This window comes from Pyrenophora tritici-repentis, chromosome 1 (assembly GCF_003171515.1).
Source record: "Pyrenophora tritici-repentis strain M4 chromosome 1, whole genome shotgun sequence".
NCBI lineage: Eukaryota > Fungi > Ascomycota > Dothideomycetes > Pleosporales > Pleosporaceae > Pyrenophora > Pyrenophora tritici-repentis.
In genome coordinates, this window is record NC_089390.1 from 8,622,293 (window position 1) to 8,641,168 (window position 18,876).

At 51.9% G+C, this 18,876-nt stretch overlaps 7 protein-coding genes across 7 annotated transcripts; 3 read left to right on the forward strand and 4 right to left on the reverse strand.

Moving 5' to 3' along the window:
* Positions 1-1,907: 1,907 nt before the first annotated feature.
* Positions 1,908-3,447, forward strand: PtrM4_033320 (GlcD, FAD-FMN-containing dehydrogenase; the record flags this gene model as incomplete). The annotated part of the gene is made up of 2 exons (XM_001939157.2): positions 1,908-2,406; positions 2,459-3,447. 2 exons carry the CDS (start codon positions 1,908-1,910, stop codon positions 3,445-3,447), a joined length of 1,488 nt encoding a protein of 495 aa, XP_001939192.1.
* Positions 3,448-4,460: 1,013 nt separating this feature from the next.
* PtrM4_033330 (SUL1, Sulfate permease and related transporter (MFS superfamily)) lies at positions 4,461-6,546 on the reverse strand (the record flags this gene model as incomplete). Its single annotated transcript, XM_001939158.2, has 2 exons — positions 4,461-6,163; positions 6,213-6,546. 2 exons carry the CDS (start codon positions 6,544-6,546, stop codon positions 4,461-4,463), a joined length of 2,037 nt encoding a protein of 678 aa, XP_001939193.1.
* A 2,482-nt stretch (positions 6,547-9,028) lies between these two features.
* Positions 9,029-9,169, reverse strand: PtrM4_033340 (uncharacterized protein; the record flags this gene model as incomplete). Its single annotated transcript, XM_066104040.1, has 1 exon — positions 9,029-9,169. One exon carries the CDS (start codon positions 9,167-9,169, stop codon positions 9,029-9,031), a length of 141 nt encoding a protein of 46 aa, XP_065966242.1.
* A 163-nt stretch (positions 9,170-9,332) lies between these two features.
* Positions 9,333-11,760, forward strand: PtrM4_033350 (Tymo-45kd-70kd multi-domain protein; the record flags this gene model as incomplete). Its single annotated transcript, XM_066104041.1, has 3 exons — positions 9,333-9,484; positions 9,549-11,567; positions 11,694-11,760. The coding sequence occupies 3 exons, from the start codon at positions 9,333-9,335 to the stop codon at positions 11,758-11,760; spliced, it is 2,238 nt and encodes a 745-aa protein (XP_065966243.1).
* Positions 11,761-12,196: 436 nt separating this feature from the next.
* PtrM4_033360 (PAT1 multi-domain protein) lies at positions 12,197-14,296 on the reverse strand (the record flags this gene model as incomplete). The annotated part of the gene is made up of 1 exon (XM_001939160.2): positions 12,197-14,296. The coding sequence occupies one exon, from the start codon at positions 14,294-14,296 to the stop codon at positions 12,197-12,199; it is 2,100 nt and encodes a 699-aa protein (XP_001939195.2).
* A 989-nt stretch (positions 14,297-15,285) lies between these two features.
* PtrM4_033370 (transmembrane emp24 domain containing protein 2 precursor) lies at positions 15,286-16,067 on the reverse strand (the record flags this gene model as incomplete). Its single annotated transcript, XM_001939161.2, has 4 exons — positions 15,286-15,303; positions 15,367-15,554; positions 15,604-15,811; positions 15,870-16,067. 4 exons carry the CDS (start codon positions 16,065-16,067, stop codon positions 15,286-15,288), a joined length of 612 nt encoding a protein of 203 aa, XP_001939196.2.
* A 1,811-nt stretch (positions 16,068-17,878) lies between these two features.
* Positions 17,879-18,568, forward strand: PtrM4_033380 (uncharacterized protein; the record flags this gene model as incomplete). Its single annotated transcript, XM_001939162.2, has 1 exon — positions 17,879-18,568. The coding sequence occupies one exon, from the start codon at positions 17,879-17,881 to the stop codon at positions 18,566-18,568; it is 690 nt and encodes a 229-aa protein (XP_001939197.2).
* Between the last annotated feature and the right edge of the window lie 308 nt (positions 18,569-18,876).

Sequence of the window (18,876 nt, forward strand, 5' to 3'; positions counted from 1 at the left end):
CTCTTTGAGAGCCTCTTCGCTGTGTGGCACTGACGCTGACAGGACTTTGTCGTATGGCCGAGACCAGGTAATTGAAAAAAAAATACCATGACTGTGCTAGAAGAGAGGAGAGTGGTGTAGAAGAACAAAAGCGAGGTGGGCGGTTTATATGCTCATGCCAAGGCCGTAAGTAGTGCTAAATAGCAGGTGAAGGTGAGTCCGTCGCCTTCCATTTGCTTCTTGTTGAGCAGTGGTGAGCCGCCGTAAAAGCGGGGCTGAGCAGCAGGTGAAGGTGAGTCCATCGATGGCTGATCATCATTTTTAGCTACAGCCGCCTCGATGTTTTGTAGTGAGCAGCATCATAAGTCTATAAGCTGTTTAAGTGAACAACAAAGATGCAATTCCACATATGGAACCGAGTGGTTTTGTCTCGTAACGATATCGGGGTAAAATTGTAACGGGCTGAGCCCTAGGTCACATGACTAGGCCGCTGGCCTAGTCGCTTCCTTCCTTCTATCACTCCTTCCCCCAGCAGCCCGTGCACCGTGCGCCGCGCGCCAACCCAAACAAAGCGGGATGGCCGCTCACTTCCTCTTCTTCTCTTCATCTCGACTGTAAATAGCATCTGGATTAGGTAGCTGGAATACAGTACCTACAGACCGTTCACAAAAATGTTAAGAACACACGAGGCTGTGCGTCTTTCGCCTCGAGACCTCAGAGCTTCAGCAGCAAGGCATTCTTCACTCTTCCGCCATAGTTTAGGTCATTGTACCGTTGTAGTGCCGCATATGTGAGCGAGAAAATTAGCCACAACTCAAGCAGAGCCCCGATGACCAGGGCGGTGATAAGAGCTGGATGTATTGTATATAGTTGAATGAGAAGTATGCCTAGGATTCTGAGGCTACCGATGACAGTGTATCCTGTTCGCTGAATGTGGTATTGGTAGTGTGGGCGTGATGGCTACGAGGGGCTGTTAGGTGGCCGATGCAATTTCCTCCTGACAGTCTAGGTGGCAAGACGCTATTACAAAGGGGTCGCGTGATGGTGCAGATGTATAATTTAGTGAGCCTTGGGGAAGTTGAGAGCGCGGTAATAACAATTAGTTATTGAAACGTTCAATTATCAACCGACCTTGGCTTTTTTATCGTGTCGACCATTCTTACTGAGCCCGATCGTATCATGTTACTCATGGGCGGGTTTGGCAACAAGACTGGGGTGAGCAATATACCAGATAAGATGCCTATTGTGTAAGCGTCTGTCCGGGAGACGGAGAAACTTATGAATGGGATGATTTAGAAGCGTTGAGGTGCATCCTAAAGTTTGTGTAGGGTAGCATTGTGATTTTACCGGAGAAAGACGGACTGGGACATGCCTAGGCTGTCTCACACGCGCATTAGATCATAGCATTAGGGACAACCTGATCTATAATTTTGTTACATAATATCAACTTCCAGTACCTAATCTTTGTCAGGCTTCCATGTGCTCAGTGATACAAAGCAACATCACACCCGGGGGCCGCGCTAGTCACCCGGCCCTTCCCGGCACTCCCGCCCTCCGTCTCTCCAACAACGCTCTGCAGTTAACTTCTTCGGATCCCCGCGTTCCCTGCATAAACACAGCCTGATCTTCGTATCCGGTGTAAATCTGACTACACGTCTTAACCCAACTTAAGAGCTCCAATAAGCGAGTCGGCCAATCAAAACGTCGCAGGCTCAGCTGCGGCTGACTGAGACTTCGGGAGGCGTCACGCCACAACTTGAGCAAATATTCCCACCTTCGGAAACTTGAGTATTTCCGACGAGAGCACATACCTCACTTTGATCATGAAATCCGGAAGATTGAGGCGGGATGAGGCGTTTAAAAAGGAGGCGGCGCCATGGTGTGAGACTTGAGTAAAGCACATTACTGCTGTGTTCAAGCCTTTCAAAATGCAGTTTTCAACCTTGATATCGTTGCTTCATGTTTTGTCTGTTTCCGCGCTCGGATGGAATATTTCGATTGATGGCTGTGAGGCTCTCTCCTCAGTGTTGCCGAATAATACCTTTTACTCCTCGGCGTCGACATACAATGCCTCCATCGTATCCTATCCATTCCTTCAGCTAAGGTTACACCCGTACTGCATCTTCAGGCCCAGTTCTGCGCAGGATGTAGCTACCGCCGTCACTGTGTTGAAGGACAGTAATCATACCAAGTTCGCGATCAAGGGCGGAGGGCACAATGCGAATGCCGGCTACAACAACATTCAGGATGGTGTTACGATTGACATGCAGAGTCTAAAGAACGTCGAAGTTGCAAGAGGTGATCAAGTTGTGAGAGTTGGAGCAGGAGCGTTGTGGCAGAACGTGTACGATGAGGCAGAGAAGCGTAACCTGACCGTGCTCGGAGGACGAATCGGGGTTGTGGGAACCGCCGGTTTCCTAACTGGAGGTACGTCAACACCATCTTATACCACTCAGTGATACTAAATACTACTTCGTAGGCGGCATATCCTTCTTCAGCCCCGAAAAAGGCTGGTCTTGCGACCACGTCGTAAACTTCCAAGTAGTCCTCGCCAGCGGCGAAATCATAAACGCAAACATCACTTCCCACTCTGACCTTTTCGCCGCCCTGAAAGGCGGGCAAAATAACTTTGGCATCGTTACACGCTTCGATCTAAAAGCCTACCCCGCAGGCCCCCTCTGGGGCGGCAGGATAGTCTATGCCCCCAACGCCACCATTTCTCTCCTCCAAGCCTTCACCAACTTTAAACTCGGTGATTACGACCCCTACGTCGCAGGCTGGGTCACCATACGCTACAACCACACAGCTTCGATCTTCAACCCCGTAAGCATCATGTGGTACACCAAAGCCTCGCAGAAGCCCGGCGCGCTAAAAGGCATCGTGGAAGTCCGGCCGCAGATTACAAATGGCATGGTCGAAGCGCCCATTAGTGAGCACACAAGAAATGCATCAAGGCAGGTTATTGCGAACCCGCAACGCACGATTTGGGCTACGACTTCGTTTTATATAAATCCGACGATTGTGCAGAGCATCCACGCAAAGTGGAAGACGCTCGTGCTTGAGATATCGGAACAGTACGCCTACGCTAAACCAGTCGCTGAACTAACGTTCCAATCGCTTCCCGCGTCTCCTCGTAACGGAAGCGCACCTAATAGTATGGGCTTTTCACCTGAGGAGACGCCAGAGAAGAATGTGGTTTTTTTGCAGCTTGTATTCACCTTCGAGGCTGCGGCTGCAGACGAGGGGTTTAGGGAGGGACTAAAGGACTTGTTGAAGGCGGTGGAGGATGTGGCTAAGGGGGAAGGAGTGCTGCATCGTTTCAAGTATTTGAATTTTGCCGAGTCTTTTCAAGATCCCCTGGGGGGTTATGGGGAGGTGGAGTTGGAGAGGTTGAGGGGGGTTGCGAGGAAGTACGACCCTCAGGGAATGTTTCAGACGCAGGTTCCGGGTGGGTTTAAGGTTTTCTGATTGGCGTGGGTGTGGTAGTGCAGATATGTTAAGATGTCGTTTATCCTTGTTGTAATTTGTAAAGCTATGTAACGTGTGTGTATGTGAAGAATTTCAACGTATAAAGCAATAAAAGGTTACTATGCGTGCAGAGAGACGCGTGAATGTGTGTGGTCGAATACGTCGTTGTATTAGACAATAAAGATATCCAGTACCGAGTGCTGTAAGATTCAAATACATACATGCACCACTGGATGTGGTCGATATGGTCGCGATATAATCTGCTCGCCAATATGTGCTCAGTATGCCGATGATTGCTACACACTTCACAGCCACGCCTTTCGAACGGCGCTCTGAACCTTCAATATCGCGCTCACATATAGGGATCCTAGCTGTAGAACGATGCCCCATTTGGATAGAATGGTACCATGTTGCAGCCATCACAAGTTTGCAACTTCCATACTGGTACGTTGTCGGTGGCAAATGCTCCCTGCAAACGGTCTTTTCCTAACTTAAATGTTTGCAATGATCATATACTTTCATGCATTCTCAAGTGACGCTAAAGGATTATTGTAGTGGTGACCCCCAAGATCCTTCTGGGACATCGGGAACTTCATTGACGGCTATGTTTTCTTGTTCGAGGTCGATCTTGCGGCAGAGCTCATTGTACTGGAATATGGAACCAGTGTTAGTCAACTGCAAAAAAACATTATCTGGTGGAGCCTTTCGGAGCTGCGAAGCTAGTTGATGAATGAGAGTGTATTGAACCTCTACGAGATAGTAAAACGGGTTGCTATCGGATTCAGCCTCTGGCAGGTATTGATGGAATCAGACAACTGAAGAAGGGAAGTAGTCCCCAACATGATACGACAATAAATCCTATATATCGCGATTGCAAATGATAAGTGTAATACTACGTTGTGCTATGCACAACAGAGACGGGTATATATAACGAGTGAAAAACCGAGCCCAAAGATGTCGCAACGCAGTTCAAGCCCCAAAATGGTCTAAACTACAAGAAACTGCACCCGCATCTAAACCATATCTTTTTCTTTTTCGCCCACAATGTGTACCTCTAGAGGCTCAACCTCAATATCGTCTGTGGAGAAGGTTCTGGTTCGCCTGAACACCGCTTCCTCCACACTGTCATACACAATTGTACCCTTCTTTCCCTCCTTCCCAGCATCACATGCATTGATTAGGGTCCAACCAAATCTCACAAAGCGTTCTCGCACCCGCTCATTGAGACCGACAAGCCGTAGTCGTACGTTCTTACCACCATATGCTTCGATATCTGCTTTCAGGTCTTTCAGCGCAGTCAAACCGGTAGTGTCAATGTTGTGCATGGCGTGCAAATCAAGCACCACGTTGCGTATCTGCATGGGCTCGTCAAAGATCCCTGCTTGGTTGCGTAGACGGTTGGCGCGGTCTTTACCAGCCACGCTCCAGGTACGGTTCGCCCGCGCAGTCTCCAACGTCGTGAGGTCACCGGAATTGTACGTCTGCACTGTGTCGAGACATTGGTTTTTGATGTGAAAAGCGTTGTAAAAGAGCATAGATTGTGAAATGCTAAAGACTTGTGTGTGGAGCGGGATGGCGTGGATGCCAGTCGGGCGATTATTGGCCTCCACGTCAATAGTGGTGACGCGACGTACACGGTGGAAAGCCTGGAAGAGGAGGTGGTAAGCGATGTTGAAACCGACCGCCGTACCAATCCCAACTTCAGAAGAGACGAAGAGAGTGAGCCAAAAGGCAAGCATGGATGTAGTAAAGTCGACGAGCGACGTACGCCAGTAGCCGTAGAAAACCCTGAGAGGTACCACAATGTGCCAGACTGCCATCACGATGATTGCAGCTAAAGTGGCTTTAGGGATCCAGTATAATGCCGGGGAAAGCTTGAAGATGCTGAGGATGACAACACCACCAGCGATGAGACCGTACACGGGTGACTTGACACCAGACTCCGAGTTTACTGCAGTGCGCGACATCGCACCACCGACGGCCATGGAGGAGAAGAAAGAGTTGAAAAAGTTGGTGAAGCCAAGATAGACAAGCTCTTGGGCAGGGTCCGTCACATAGCCGTTCTTCCTTCCAAATGCTTTGGCGATGGCGAGGTGCTCCAGAGCGGCAGCGATAAATGGTGCGATACTTCGAGCAAATACTTTGCTAATGAGTGTCGAGTCAGGCATACGAGGCGGTGCAATACCGTTTGACTGCACCTTGCTAAGTGCCCAGACGGGATTCTTCTTCCTGTCTTTGTTCACGCCGTACGAGATACCGGTGAACAGAACCAAGACCACTGCACTTCGACCAAGCGCCAACAGCCAGATAGCCTTGCTCTTCTTACCCCAACGCTGCCCCATCTTTTGCATAAGGTAGAGCATGAGCAGACCTCCGAGACCCACTCCGCACGTTGGGCCGTCGTACTGGGGTATTTTGGCAAAGAGATCGTGTATGATATGTGCGGTTCCTGATCCTACAGAGATGCCGAATAAGGAAGGGATTTGACCGAGCATAATAACGATTGCAGCCGCCGAGATGAATCCGCTCAAAACTGGTACAGAGATGAATTCTAACAGGAATCCAAGTTTGAGCAGACCAAGAGTCATGGCGTATATGCCTACTGACATGGCAACAGCAGACGCAATGGCCTGCGGCGAGTATCCGTCCTTGACAACATCTGCAATAATCTCGGCGGTCAAGAGGCCTATGAGCGAGGTAGGCCCAGTCGAAAGATCTTTAGAACGTGTGAGTGTCTTATCTCAAAAGACAGATAATTGACCCACCTTTGGAAGTGCCCATGATGAGGTATAGGAAGTTTGGTAGCCAACTAGACATGAGTCCATATTGTCCAGGGATAGTGGCAATTTTTGCATATGCCAGAGATTGAGGGATGAGTAGGACACCGACCGTGATACCAGCCAATGTGTCATTGAGTAGCCATCGCGGGTCGTACCTGGGAAGCCATTGAATGATGGGAGCTTTTTGGAGTAGGTACTGTCCGGCCACGGCAGGAGCTGCGCGAACAGCCTTCTCACCATAACGTGCTGTGCGTAGAAGAGTGGTATCCGTGGCTATTGCTTCTTTGCCGTCCGTTACTTTCTTTCTGAGGTACTCCATGACGCTTAAACGACGCGAAAAAAGACAACACAAAGAGTTTTGAGCAATCAGGGAGATAGAAAGACTTTGCTGGGACGCCGGGCACTACACAGGGTATGAGATAGGGTAGATATACAGCACCCGTCCCGCGGGAATGTGGGAGTTGTGTCTGCAACCACGACGCAGCTTTCTGTAGATAGGTCTGGGTCTTATGCGATGGCGCTCAGTCGGACCTACTAGATGACAGGCCAGTACACCACCGATCTCCTAAACGCTCACTTGCATGGATACATGGTGAAGACGTCGAAACGGGTTCGCGTGCCGAGGTAGTGCCAACCGCGTCACAGGAAGCCAGCGAGCCGGTTCCACGATGTCCTAGGGGGAAGTGAACTGCAGCCGGGCTGCCAACACCCTGTTCAACTACTGCTAGGCCATGGACCTTCCGTGTTGAGAAGCAAGAGCGGGCCGTAGAGTAGGTGGATACAAGTACGCATTGTTGATTCGAGATCGGATTGCCATACCGCCACACAGACGCAAGAAGCAGTCACGCAGCTCGTCGTACCGGGGACATCGTGGTGAGAAAATATAGCGCTTGCATGGCTGCAGGCTCCCGTAAGCAGAGAGACCCAGTGCTGGGCCACAGTTTAGACTTTGTTCTAAACAACCCATGTTTGAACTCTTGTCAATTGGTCAACTGGAAAAGCATCATATGACAAAGTTGAAAATACAATTTTTTTTCGCTCTCCCAAAAGCTTTGTGTGGAAAGGTGAGGCGTACGAGAAGACGAATTACCCCGCAGACATCTCGTCCAGGGTCAAGCTAGCTGCCGTCAGCCATCAGCCGCCTGCGCGAGTTATAGTTGAAGCCTTTCGCTAGCGCCTCGATTTAAGCTTTGTGTCAAGCTCCACGAATGGAGAGCCAAGAATCCTTGTTGAGTATCTCCCGGACGGTACGTGCGTCGCACCACTGCAGCGAGCGATTTAAAGTAGAACCACCGCGACAGGGTCAGCGATGATCACAAAACCTCAATCGGCAAAATTCGGCAGTTATTTTGGTCATTTCTATGCTGCACAGTCGTGGCGTGAATTGCTGGTAGTACAGTACGCAATTGTTTCGGTTTCTGCCGCCACATCCCCCGTCTTACCCCTCGTGTTGGTCTACACGTAAGCCCGTAAATAGACCCGCGAGTAGGACCGTAATTGCCAAGTTTGCATTGTATGGTGGGCGCCGAGATGTGATAACTAATGTTGAATCATCTTACCCCTCATCTGGTGGTGGAAGCGCCGAGCATTCGTAAGACTACCACCACATAGTCGATCTAGCAGAATCTTCTGCTGATATGCCGTCGTAAAGCGCTTCTAGCGGTGCATCCAAGTTCAAAGATCCTTGATGCACGATAAGGTCGCTTCTTCTTGCATGCAAAAAAAGTCCAGTAATGGGCGGAGATGGATTAGTTAGCAGTGCACGCTAATATGTTGAAGCACAGTACTACGAGTCTCAATTAAGCAATAGCGCCAAGGTCTCTGAGAAAACTTGGAAGTTGGATGCGTCCAATTGCAAATTGCATCGAAGCATGCTGAACTGCACAGGAGCAAGCTCATCGGTGTAACGGGGGCTTGATCTAAGGAAGGTGGCGTGTAGACGCACGTACCAAACCGGGACAGTTGCCGCAGGGGAAGGGCATGTGCATGCAGTGTGACTGAGAAACATTTGACCAATGGGGCTGCTTCTATTTTCGGTGGTGCGAGATGATCTACGCTTGTTCCTTTGGGAAGGTAGAATGTAGATAGGCGTTGGACTGATGGCGTATGAATTGAAGTGGGAATGTAACCAATGCATGTAGAAAGTTGGCTGGGGTGGTTGAATATAGTAGTACGGTACGTATCGCTGCGGATCGGTAGGTACCTAGCCTCTGTGTACCTAGTTTCAACGGTGATATCCACTGTGGCTTCCTAGAATGCCAACGTCTATAGTAAGTCCACACCTTCAGCGTGTTAGCTTCTGAAGTCTTGACACAGGACTAGGAAGCTTGTCCATGGAAGACGTCAGGGCGTGCAGCCTTGGCTGAATCTTGGCCCATGTTCTCTATGTGAACAAGGGTAGGCGTCTACGGTTGTGCATCGAGGAGGAGCAGTGTGACATGGAACTGCTTGTTCTGTTCGGACTCAAGCCACAGCTGTCATGTTTCGAAATGCATGTATTGTTTTTCGCATATACTCGGGGATAAGACGGTTTACTACGAACACATGCCCCCAATGGCGGAGCTACATCGGAAGATCGGGACAAAGCCTTCAGACAAGCCGCATGTGTTGTGAACGGTGACGATAGACCAGGTTTTGACATGACCTGGGGTTGGAAAGGTGGGTTGTCGAATGTGGCCAGGACCAAGAAGCAATATGTGGGTTGGTGTGATGCGCAGGGTGAGTAAGAAAGAGTGAGTGACATCATGGAGGAATGTCGTGGGGGGGAAGAATTGGTGGGGTATATTGATGGCTCTACTTACCTAAGGGGGCACACTGGACCGGATGCGGAGACCATCGCAGGGCTGAGTACAGCTGGGCAGGCTAGTCAAGACCAGGGACGCAGAGGCGAAAGAGATGGGTGCGATCAAAGTAAAAGCAAAGGCAATAGCAAAGGGTGACATGTCTGGGGTGAGAGCACCTGGGCAGCGTGTCGGAGACATTGACGCAGGCCTCCGGCGACGCTAACGCCAAGGCGAAATTTATTATCGATACCGCATCTGCAAAGCCACAAACAACAGAGCGGAGACGTCGACTGGCGGAATTGCATATCAACCAGCTTGGAACATGGCGCGCAAGAAGAAGAGCGCACAAGCTGACGCGGCGCTCAACGGCAGCGCCTCGTCGACGCCGCCACCCGCAGTCAACGGCCCTGGCGGTGCAGCGAAGAAGGCGGCAAATGAGGCCTCGACGTCTGCGCTCATCATCTGTCGCAACAAGTGAGTTCGGGCGGGTACTGTCGTCACGATACGAGCAAAGCAGAGCCTAATGGCGGAACTATAGGCATTGGCGCTACATCTCGTCATTCCATGGGCCTTGGTTGCAGCTGCCGCCCGAAGTACTGGAGTCGCTCGCCCATAGCAACTACCTCTCGCCGCGCCCCCATCCCATTGACCCCGCCGTCTTCTATGATCTGGTCAAGATCCGCCGTGCAGTAGATGAGGCCACGACGCTCGCTGTGCGCGCCACATCTGGCCTGACGTCGGCTGCCCTCAGCAACAGCCACAATGCGGGCAACAGTATGCTTGGGAGTGCAGCCGCCCTGGGCATAGGCTATGGCGGAGGCGGCACCGCCAAGCTGAGTAGAGAGCGCAGACACCGCATGCGCGAACTGGCGACGACCAAGTTGAGTCAGGCCTATCATCTGGACGAGATTGCGGCGAGCGTGGCCACCATGCAGAGCGCAAGTACCCTGGAGGATGTTGCGCAGCTGGTCCTGCAGCGGGAACCAAACAATGTGGATGCCAAGTACGTACACTTCTTCCACGAGAAGATTCCGAGTCGCATGATGGCCCAGTGTACGCCGCTTGATACCCTCAACGACATCATCAGCGAGCGGCCCAACCATGGCAGCCCCTTGCGAACCCGTGCGCTAACAAGGATATTCAAAGAGGACTATGTCAACTCGGCCAAGGACCTGAGTGAGGCTTTGAGCATCGCGAGATATATCATAGCCCAACACCGTGCCGGCAAGGATCAGTTGGTGCTGGCCAAGACGCTGCAAGAACAGCACGGCAGAGACTGGAGGCAAGAAGTCAGGATCCCCGACGAAGACCAGCCCAACTCGCTCGAAACCCAACTTCTCTTCCACCGTGCAGGCGTATACTTCACCATAGCATGCGGACACGTCCACGCTGCCTTGGACGGACTACAAGAGGCGGAAGAAGCAAAGGCGCGCCGAGATGCTCAGATTGCACAAGGCAAGGAGCCAGACCCGATTACCCCTGAAGAAGCGCAGGGCAACCATCTCCGTCTGGAAGCCCGCAAACAAGTCCGCCAAAATGCCAAACGCGCCCTTCGAGACTATGTCGGCTTTCTCTCTCACTTCGATTACACGCCCGGTATTTCCGCCGACCTCGCTGAGGAGTTCCTACGCAGGCTCGGTAACACGGCCAACGGGGGCACAAATGGCTATGGCACCAATGACAAGATCAAGCCTAATATGAATCGCCTCATCGAGCAGACCAACGGTGCCGCGTCGCCCATTTCAGAAGCTCTGATCCCCCATCGCGGTCCAACCAAGAACAACTCAGATCGTGCATCATGGCCCAAACTGCCGCCACCAGACATCTTCAAAGTATCCCAACTCTTCGACGCCGCACCACCAGCTTCATTACCTCCCTACCCAGCGCCCCGGCCCTCACCATCCGCAGACTCCACAGCTTCAGCAGCAGCGACGGCCTTTGCAGATAGTCATGAAAACATAACCTACCACCCGCTCATCACCGATGCCCTACATTCTCTCCTCCTCTGCCATGCGCTCATCCAGACTCCACCCAAAGAACTCCTCCGCCATGCCCACAACGCCGCCCGCCTAGCCCGCGTCTGTGACGGCTACCCCATCTTCCTCGCCGCGCGCTCTCCTGCTCGTGCAGACTGGATCGAAGTGCTCCGCCGTGCTGGAAACTGGATCGGTCTAGGCACCTCATGGGAGAACCTGTGCCGTCCCGCGCCCCTCCCCGGTCATAACACCAAACCAGGGACCGACATGTCCGGCAAGAACGGGACACCCGGCAACGGCGCCGGCGAAACCGAAGCCCAAAAGCGCGAACGTCAAAAGCACGAAGCCATCCTCGAAGCCCTCGCCGACGAACGCGTTGTAGACGAAGAGTCCTTCCAACGCGCCGTCCGCGCCCGCGAACGCCGCAACCGCGAAGACGAGGAGGCGGAGAAGAAGCGCCAGTTGGATGTCGATGACGATGGATACCCTGCTAGTCCGCAGCCTACGCCTCCCAAACGCTGGGCCCAGGACGACGGTCGTGAATACCCGATTTCTACGGAACGAGCAGAGGCAATCAGTAGGTGGGTGAGAGATGCTCCTCCCGTTGGTGAGACAAGCGGTACCAAGAAGAAGAGGACCAAGGGGAAGGGGAAGGGGAAGGGGAAGGGGAAGAAACCGTCTTCTTCGACTTCTGCGCCATATCTCAGGCCTAGCGCGGGTCTGACGGAGAGCGTGGAGGCGTTGGGTGTCCATGATGAGGAGATTGATGATTGATTGAAGAGCTTATGTACTGCTGTTGCATGCGGGACAAAGGTCTTGGGCCACTATTTGGTCTATCAGCTTTGAAAGCAGTGTAGTCAGTCCAGCTTGTATACCGTTTCTATCGGTTTGTGCGAGTGGGGGTGAAATGCAAATGCAAGGAGGCGAGTTTGAGACGAGGAAAACTTTTTTCTACATAAGACTTTTTTGTGATTGATGCATGTGGCTGCAATGCTAGACCACCGTATCCAGAACCGCATGCCTAGATGCATTGCCTTCCATATGGGAGCCCTATGCCACCTGAACGCCACCTGAACGCCACACGGATAAACCGACCCAGTCGGTAGAAAACCCTTTTACACACCAGAAGTAGGCCTAATGGGCCGTGGCCCATGATCCATCCAGCCTTGACGCCAAATACCAAATACCAAACATCAAACCCATTCTCCCTTCAGTACAGGCCCGCCTCAAACTCCACCTCCGTCCCTCCAGTGACAACATGGTCGCCTCCGAGCGTATCCATATCCTTCCCGTCTACTTCCTTCACGATAGCCTCCCAAATCTCCTGACCCTTCTCATTCGGCTCACCCGTCTGCAAGTCCTCCACCGTGAACCCAAACGGTTCATCCTCTATTTCTGCGTCCTCCAGCGCATCGTGCGGCTTCTCAGGCTCCATGTTGCTGTTCAACAACCCCTTCAGCGGAAGCATATTAGCCGCATGCCAATACGCGCGATGAAACCGCCTTTCGCTTGCTTTGGGCATATCAAACTTCCATGTCTCTTTTAGCTTGGAAACGGTCTTCTCCAGCATGCCTGCCATCAAATCTTTTATACATGGCGCGATAGTCATCCAGTGGATCTGGTCATGCTCATGTGCATAGCGACCGTATACACCGATGCTCGTCGAAGATGTTTTCTTCTCGTCCCGGGTGAACGGGTTGGCAGCATTGTGCAAAACGAGAAAGGAGTAATGGTTGCCATTTTTTATGAAACCGGTTGTCGTGTGCGACTGCCAACTGTGGCTGGGGGAGTCATAGATGTGGCATACGAACCACTTCTCGAGATATGCTTGGGCAAAGTCGAAAGAAGGGGTGGGATTGATTTGGTAGAGCTTGACTGGCCATTTGTAGTCGGTGTAGATGGAGGTGATATGCTGGTAGATTTCTTCTGTGTTGACTGTGGGTGCTGCGGGGGCCTCTTGCATTTCCTCTTCTGTTTGTACTAGAGACGTGGATGTGGTTTGGTAAGGCTGATGATCAAACGTGTTAGAGTACTGAGAATGTGGAGAGTGCTGGAACTGAGGTTGCTGCTGATGTTCAAATGTGTTGGTGTATTGGGAGAACTGAGGTTGCTGTGGAAACTGAGAATGCGGGAATTGAGCGTGCTGTGGGAACTGAGAATGCGGGAACTGAGCATACTGTGGGAACTGAGTATGCTGCGGGAACTGAGGCTGTTGCGGGAGCTGGGAGCGCGGCTGCTGTGGATATTGCGGATACCGAAGTTGCTGGGGATGTTGGGGATGCTGAGTGTACAGCGCAAGACTACTATTAACCTGGTATTGTATTCGGTCGTAACGATTCAGCATAGGACTACTATGGCCATAGAGCTGTTGTTGATCATTACTGAAGTATGGAGTTTGAGGCTGTGAGTAGAAGCCTGGATTTGGAGCCGCGGGGTGATACAAGGGAAGCCCGTCGGGTTGAGGTGGTGTCTGTTGCTGTGGCGTGAAGCTATACGCAGGTACAATAGTCCGAAGTGGTGGCGGTTGAGTGGGCGCAGAATTCGGCTGAGATATGGTTTTCCGTTTACTCCGACCGGTTTTACGAGTGGGCTGAGATGCTTCCGGTAGTACCGGAGCTAGGAACGTCGGAGGCGCATTTGCAGAGACCTGTGAGGATTCCGATTGCTTGCGAGATGATATTGACTTTCTCCGCTCTTCGCCCTTCTTCTTGTACAATTCTTGCTTCTTCTTGGTTGTCGAATCCACCATGCTCGTATCAGTCGGCCATAGCTGAATTGGTGGAGTTGCCTGCGGGGTTGCCTGTGGAGATGTTTGCAGAGGCTGTTGCTGGGTTAGAGGCAGCAGGGGGGATGAATACACAGGCGTGCTAGGAGCGTGACTCTGAGCTGCAGCTGCCGTTTGGCGCATACGCTCATGTTGGAGGTCGCTGTCCTGGTGTACCTCGCTATCTGTTGGAGCATGCGATAAGGTATACGAAGATGCATGGGAAGGTGCATAAGGAGACCCGGAAGGCGCACAAGGAGACTCATAGGGAGACTTGTAAGACGACCTTGTTCGACGTGGCTGGGCAGCGAATGGGACGAATCGCGGATCATACCAATTGTCCTGGTCATGGCGGGGTGGAGTGGGAGGTCGCTGACCATTGAAGCAAGCCGTGGGCAGGATCGATTCTGGCGGATGGTTGTAGTTTTGATGGTCTAGTTCAGGTGATGGGGGGGTTGGGACGAAAGCACCTGCAGTTCGACCAGAGGAAGTGGCCGTGTCGCGTGTGCGCATGGAGGCAGTGTCATGTACGTCAGCCAAATCCATGTCCGAATGCCATGCGGCAGGCACGCGATCTTGGGAAGGATCCATGTGTTGTACTTGTAGTCAGTTGAGCTGCAAGTCCATTGTGTTGGTAGTTGTTGACTGTTTATACTAACGGTAACTCGTGGTGACAGAGGCGTGGAGTCGCCAATGGTAAGAGTGATGGAAATTGCGCTACCCTAGCAACCAACGGCGAAGTACCTACGGGAGGAAGTCGCGACGTGTTTCTTGCCTGGACCAGGTGGTGAATTCAAGAGCTGGCGGTGCAAGATGCGACCAATCGAGCGCTCCACGATGCTACAAATTCACGCGGACCTCTTGCGACTGCAAACAAGGCAGATGCATTAAGACGTTGGTCGGAAGATGCCGGAGATGTATATTCCACACTTGGCCAATTAAGAAGTTGAAGTTGCGAGGTACCTACCCGAAGCTTGACGTAATGAGATAATAGCGGTGTGGGAAATTGCACGACAAACACTACGAGAGATAAGAAGGATTTGGGAGCCGTTTTGAGAGCTGTAGAGAGCTGTTCTGCCCTTTATAGTTGTCTTCTGGACATGAGCAGGAATGCTAAATGGTAGCCAATACACTATGAGGTGGACCGATCTGCGAACAGTCACAACACTTGGCCACCGTACTTATCATCAACGACCACTCAGGCACACGTATCCTTATTCTTGCCAGGCAGTACCAAACCAGGTGGCCGATGCGACCCGTTGGGTGGGTGCCAAGCCTGCCAAGCAGAAGCCAGATCGGTCGACTGTGGAACGAACGGAGAACTGAACAAGTATACATATGCAAGTAACCTTACCCTATACTCTTCTGATGAGTCATGATGCCGTATCCACAATACTCCATCTTTTTGCGACGCCTTGAAAGCATGCGCTTCAACGCCAAACAGACAAGTAAATGAAAAAGCTAGACAGTGCAGGTCGAGGCAAGAGACACGTCATTCTGCATCATATGCGTGCTACGAGACAAAGGAACAACGGTTATACAACGCGCTTGACCTGCGAGTGGTGTTAGTTCGGCAGTACTAGGTTATAGCTGGCCGTTCAACAAGCCCCACTCACCTCGAAGAAGCGCTTCAGCCACCACACCTGGAAGAAGCCCTGTCCAACGAGTACTAGAAGCTGAAATATGCTCCACCACTTGATGCGGGCGTTTGTGCTTTCGGCAGTATTCCTGTGTACTCTTTCGCGGACGATGATGTAGCTCTGTTCATCCTTGACCTGGGCAACGAGTTCTGCCATGGTGCGCACTGTGACCATCAGCATAAAATCTTGTAGTATACCAACATCTGTCCTTACCCTCCTTCTCTAGCGGATCCTGCGGTGCCTCCGACTCGGGCACGTAGACAATGCCGTGTACGTTGAACGAGACCTCCTTTGTGTTGGCACCCCAATGCTCATTGTTGAAGCAATATGTGTACTTTCCGTCTTCTTTCGCCTCGAATGAGTGGTCGCCAGAGGATACGCCGCGTTCGTGGAGCTGGTAACTGCGGGAAGGGGTTTCAATCTAGGCAGCAAGTCAGCCCTGCCCGTTGCAGCATGGCTATGATTTGTAATTGACGCACCCAAAAGTCAATCTCCAAGTTCCCACTGCCCCCAAACTCCCGGTCGCCGACCTGGAAGGTGACGGTCATCTTGTCTTCCTTGTGGAGCGACTCGTGGAAGCATTCACGCTGGTGGGCCTTCATTTGAATGTTGTGGGCTGTCGCGAATGACAGCAAGCTGCTCGCCGCAGCGAAAATGGCAAGGTTCGGAAATATCATATTTGCAGATGTCGTGGTGCTGCTCTTGCGCGTGTGAGGGTTGAACTTGTACAAGTGCCAAGTACACACACGGAGATGCCAGCTTGCCCGCAATCCGCCCTAAGACACGCTAGTTAGGATTAGTCAGCTGGCGCGATTCATCGTCTCAACTCTCTTTGAACCACGCAACCTCTCACCCATATTGTGTCTCGTGCAGTCGTGAACGCGTAGTTTGGAACTAATGACAGCAGCAATGTAGTGTGGTCTACGTGTGGCCAACATCATCGCCATGTGCTCCCAGGCTACGCATCACAGCCAAGTTTCCACCCACTCCAGGGCTGGTCTTGTAGGTATCATGTAGGCGTAAAGACGAAGTCGAAAGCGCGGACATGAGCACTCAAAGGTGGTGTCTTATGAATAATTGCTGGACTGCACTGCGCGTAAGGTGCATAAACATAGCTTGTGCTGTATCAGCGAACGCCAGTGAACGGTGCTAGCCAAATTTCACCTTTACTTTCTCTGCATGTCACGGTAGCTGTTTCCTTGTCATTTTCTCTAATCGATTATACTCGTTGTTTTCCTCTCCATAAGTTCATCCCAAACACAGACTCCTCGCCGCCAAGCCAACCACGAGGTCACCCCCCGCACCATTTTCGTTGCACGCTTCTTGTCCAACTTGCTAGTTGACCAACGACAGCATCCAATTCTCTCATATTCTGCCTTCTTTCTGCTCCATTGCTGCTACTGTCGCACTGCAGTTGTAGGATTGCGACTCTCCTGCACCAAGGTAACCCGACGACAACGCACTCGCCCATAACATCCCCCACCATGGCAGATCCCAACGGCCCTCCTCGCAGAGTGTCGATGAGTTACCTTCTAGGGTTTTCTGACAAGCCGTTCAAGGGACCCAAACAGCCATCGGTGCCACGGCCTAGAAGACCCAGTCAGTTAGCTGAAATGGTGGAGTACCCAATTGCATAACATAATCCATCAGATACATTAACAAAGAACAGGTTACCACCCCTGGTGGCATAATTGAATGGGCCGCAAGCGACGGACGCAAAGGCAGATTGACAGGCACCGGCAAGTCGCGCCTCACCGCAGCCGCTCTTGCAAAGGTACCATCGGAGAAGCGCTCGACACACGAGGCATTGGCTGCGAAGAGCGCGTCAAAGCACGGTGCTCCAGACAAGCCCGCAAATGACGCTAAAAATTCCTGGGACAATACTGAGGCGAAGAACGGAACTAAGCACTCGGGCTCGAAGAAAGCGGCGAGTAACAAAGAAGATGCTTGGGGAACCACCGACTGGGGTATTGTTAACTCGAAAAACGATACCAGTGGCAACCCTCACCAATGGGCATCTGGAGCCCTTGGAAACCCTTGGGATATGCCAATTGCCGTGGATGGTAAAGACAACAAGAAGGACGATACTACAGGCGGACCACAAGCAACCGGCGCTCCGGTTGAGATAACACTGCAGGAAGCAACAGTAGTGCCAGTTGTTGCGGAAAAGAAAGCGGACGAATCCCAGTCGTGGACCAAGGAGCAGGATGAAAAGCTTATACAGTTGAAGACACAAAATGCGGTCATGAAGTGGACCAAGATTGCTGAAGAGGTCGGCAAGCCGCATGGTGAATGTGCTAGACGTTTCAAAGAGATCAAGCCCGTAGACTGGAAGCCCGACATTGCGAAGAAGGGAGGAGCAGCTGGTGGTGGTGATGGAGGTGGAGGCAAGAAGGGAAAAAAAGGCAAGAAGGGTAATGACAACAGGGCGGTTGAGAACGAGATAGAGGCTCCAGCTGACATCGGTGTCGGTGATGATTCATTTGGTATGCTAGGTCTTGGTATTGATGATGATGTCAACAAGGGGAACTCTGACAAGAAAGAGGATTCTTGGGGTAAGCAGGCCAGTGTTCACGCATCTGGTGTTGCCAGTGGATGGGAAAAGCCAGGAGAAACAACTGGATGGGACGATACAGGCGATAATAACGCTGGCTGGGGTGGTCCTACAGCTGCAACTGGTGGCGCTGACACAAGTGGTGAAATTGCTTGGGACAGCGGTAATACTTGGGGTGGTAACGATCAGGCTGGTGCTGGTGCAGACAATGCTGTCACGAGCAATACATGGAACAACCCAGGTGGAGACGGCGTAGCAGATCAGTGGTCCGCCCCTACCAAACCCGCATCCGCCCCCCGCTCGAACAAGGCCCCTTCCAAAGCCCCCAAAGCCCCTTCGCAGTCCCGCTCTCAAGGCAAAGACGAGGTCAAGCCCCCCGAGCCCGCCGAACCCGCACCAGCCCGCCCAGCCACGATAGAGCTCAGGCCCGATGACACCTTCTCAGCTGATGACTTGCGTCAGATCGCTCGCATCCTGCAGCAAGATTGCGCGATGGTGTGGAACAGGGTCAGCTGGAGGTTCAAGGACAAGACTGGTAGGACCCTGCATCCTGACGTGTTCGAGAAGAAGATCACTGGCCAAGTTGAGGGCAAGGGTAGTGAGAAGGGTGGACGCAAGAAGTAGGCTGACGGCTTGCTTTTCAGCTACTGCCTATGCGGGTTGATCATGCCCTCTATACTTTCAGATGTACACGATAGGTAGTTCAATGCAAGGCAACTACATACCGTATCTTCCAACATCTGTGAAAGGAACAAGGATGATGATCATGCCTGCATACCCCTGGGGATATTGACTCTAGCACAGGTAGGCCCATGCCAGGCCACTACATGGACGGTGACTACACGCTATACTTCGTGGTTCCGCACATGAATTAAAGATACATAATTGCACTATGCTCTCTTCAAATTATCGTATGCAGCACAACGGCAACT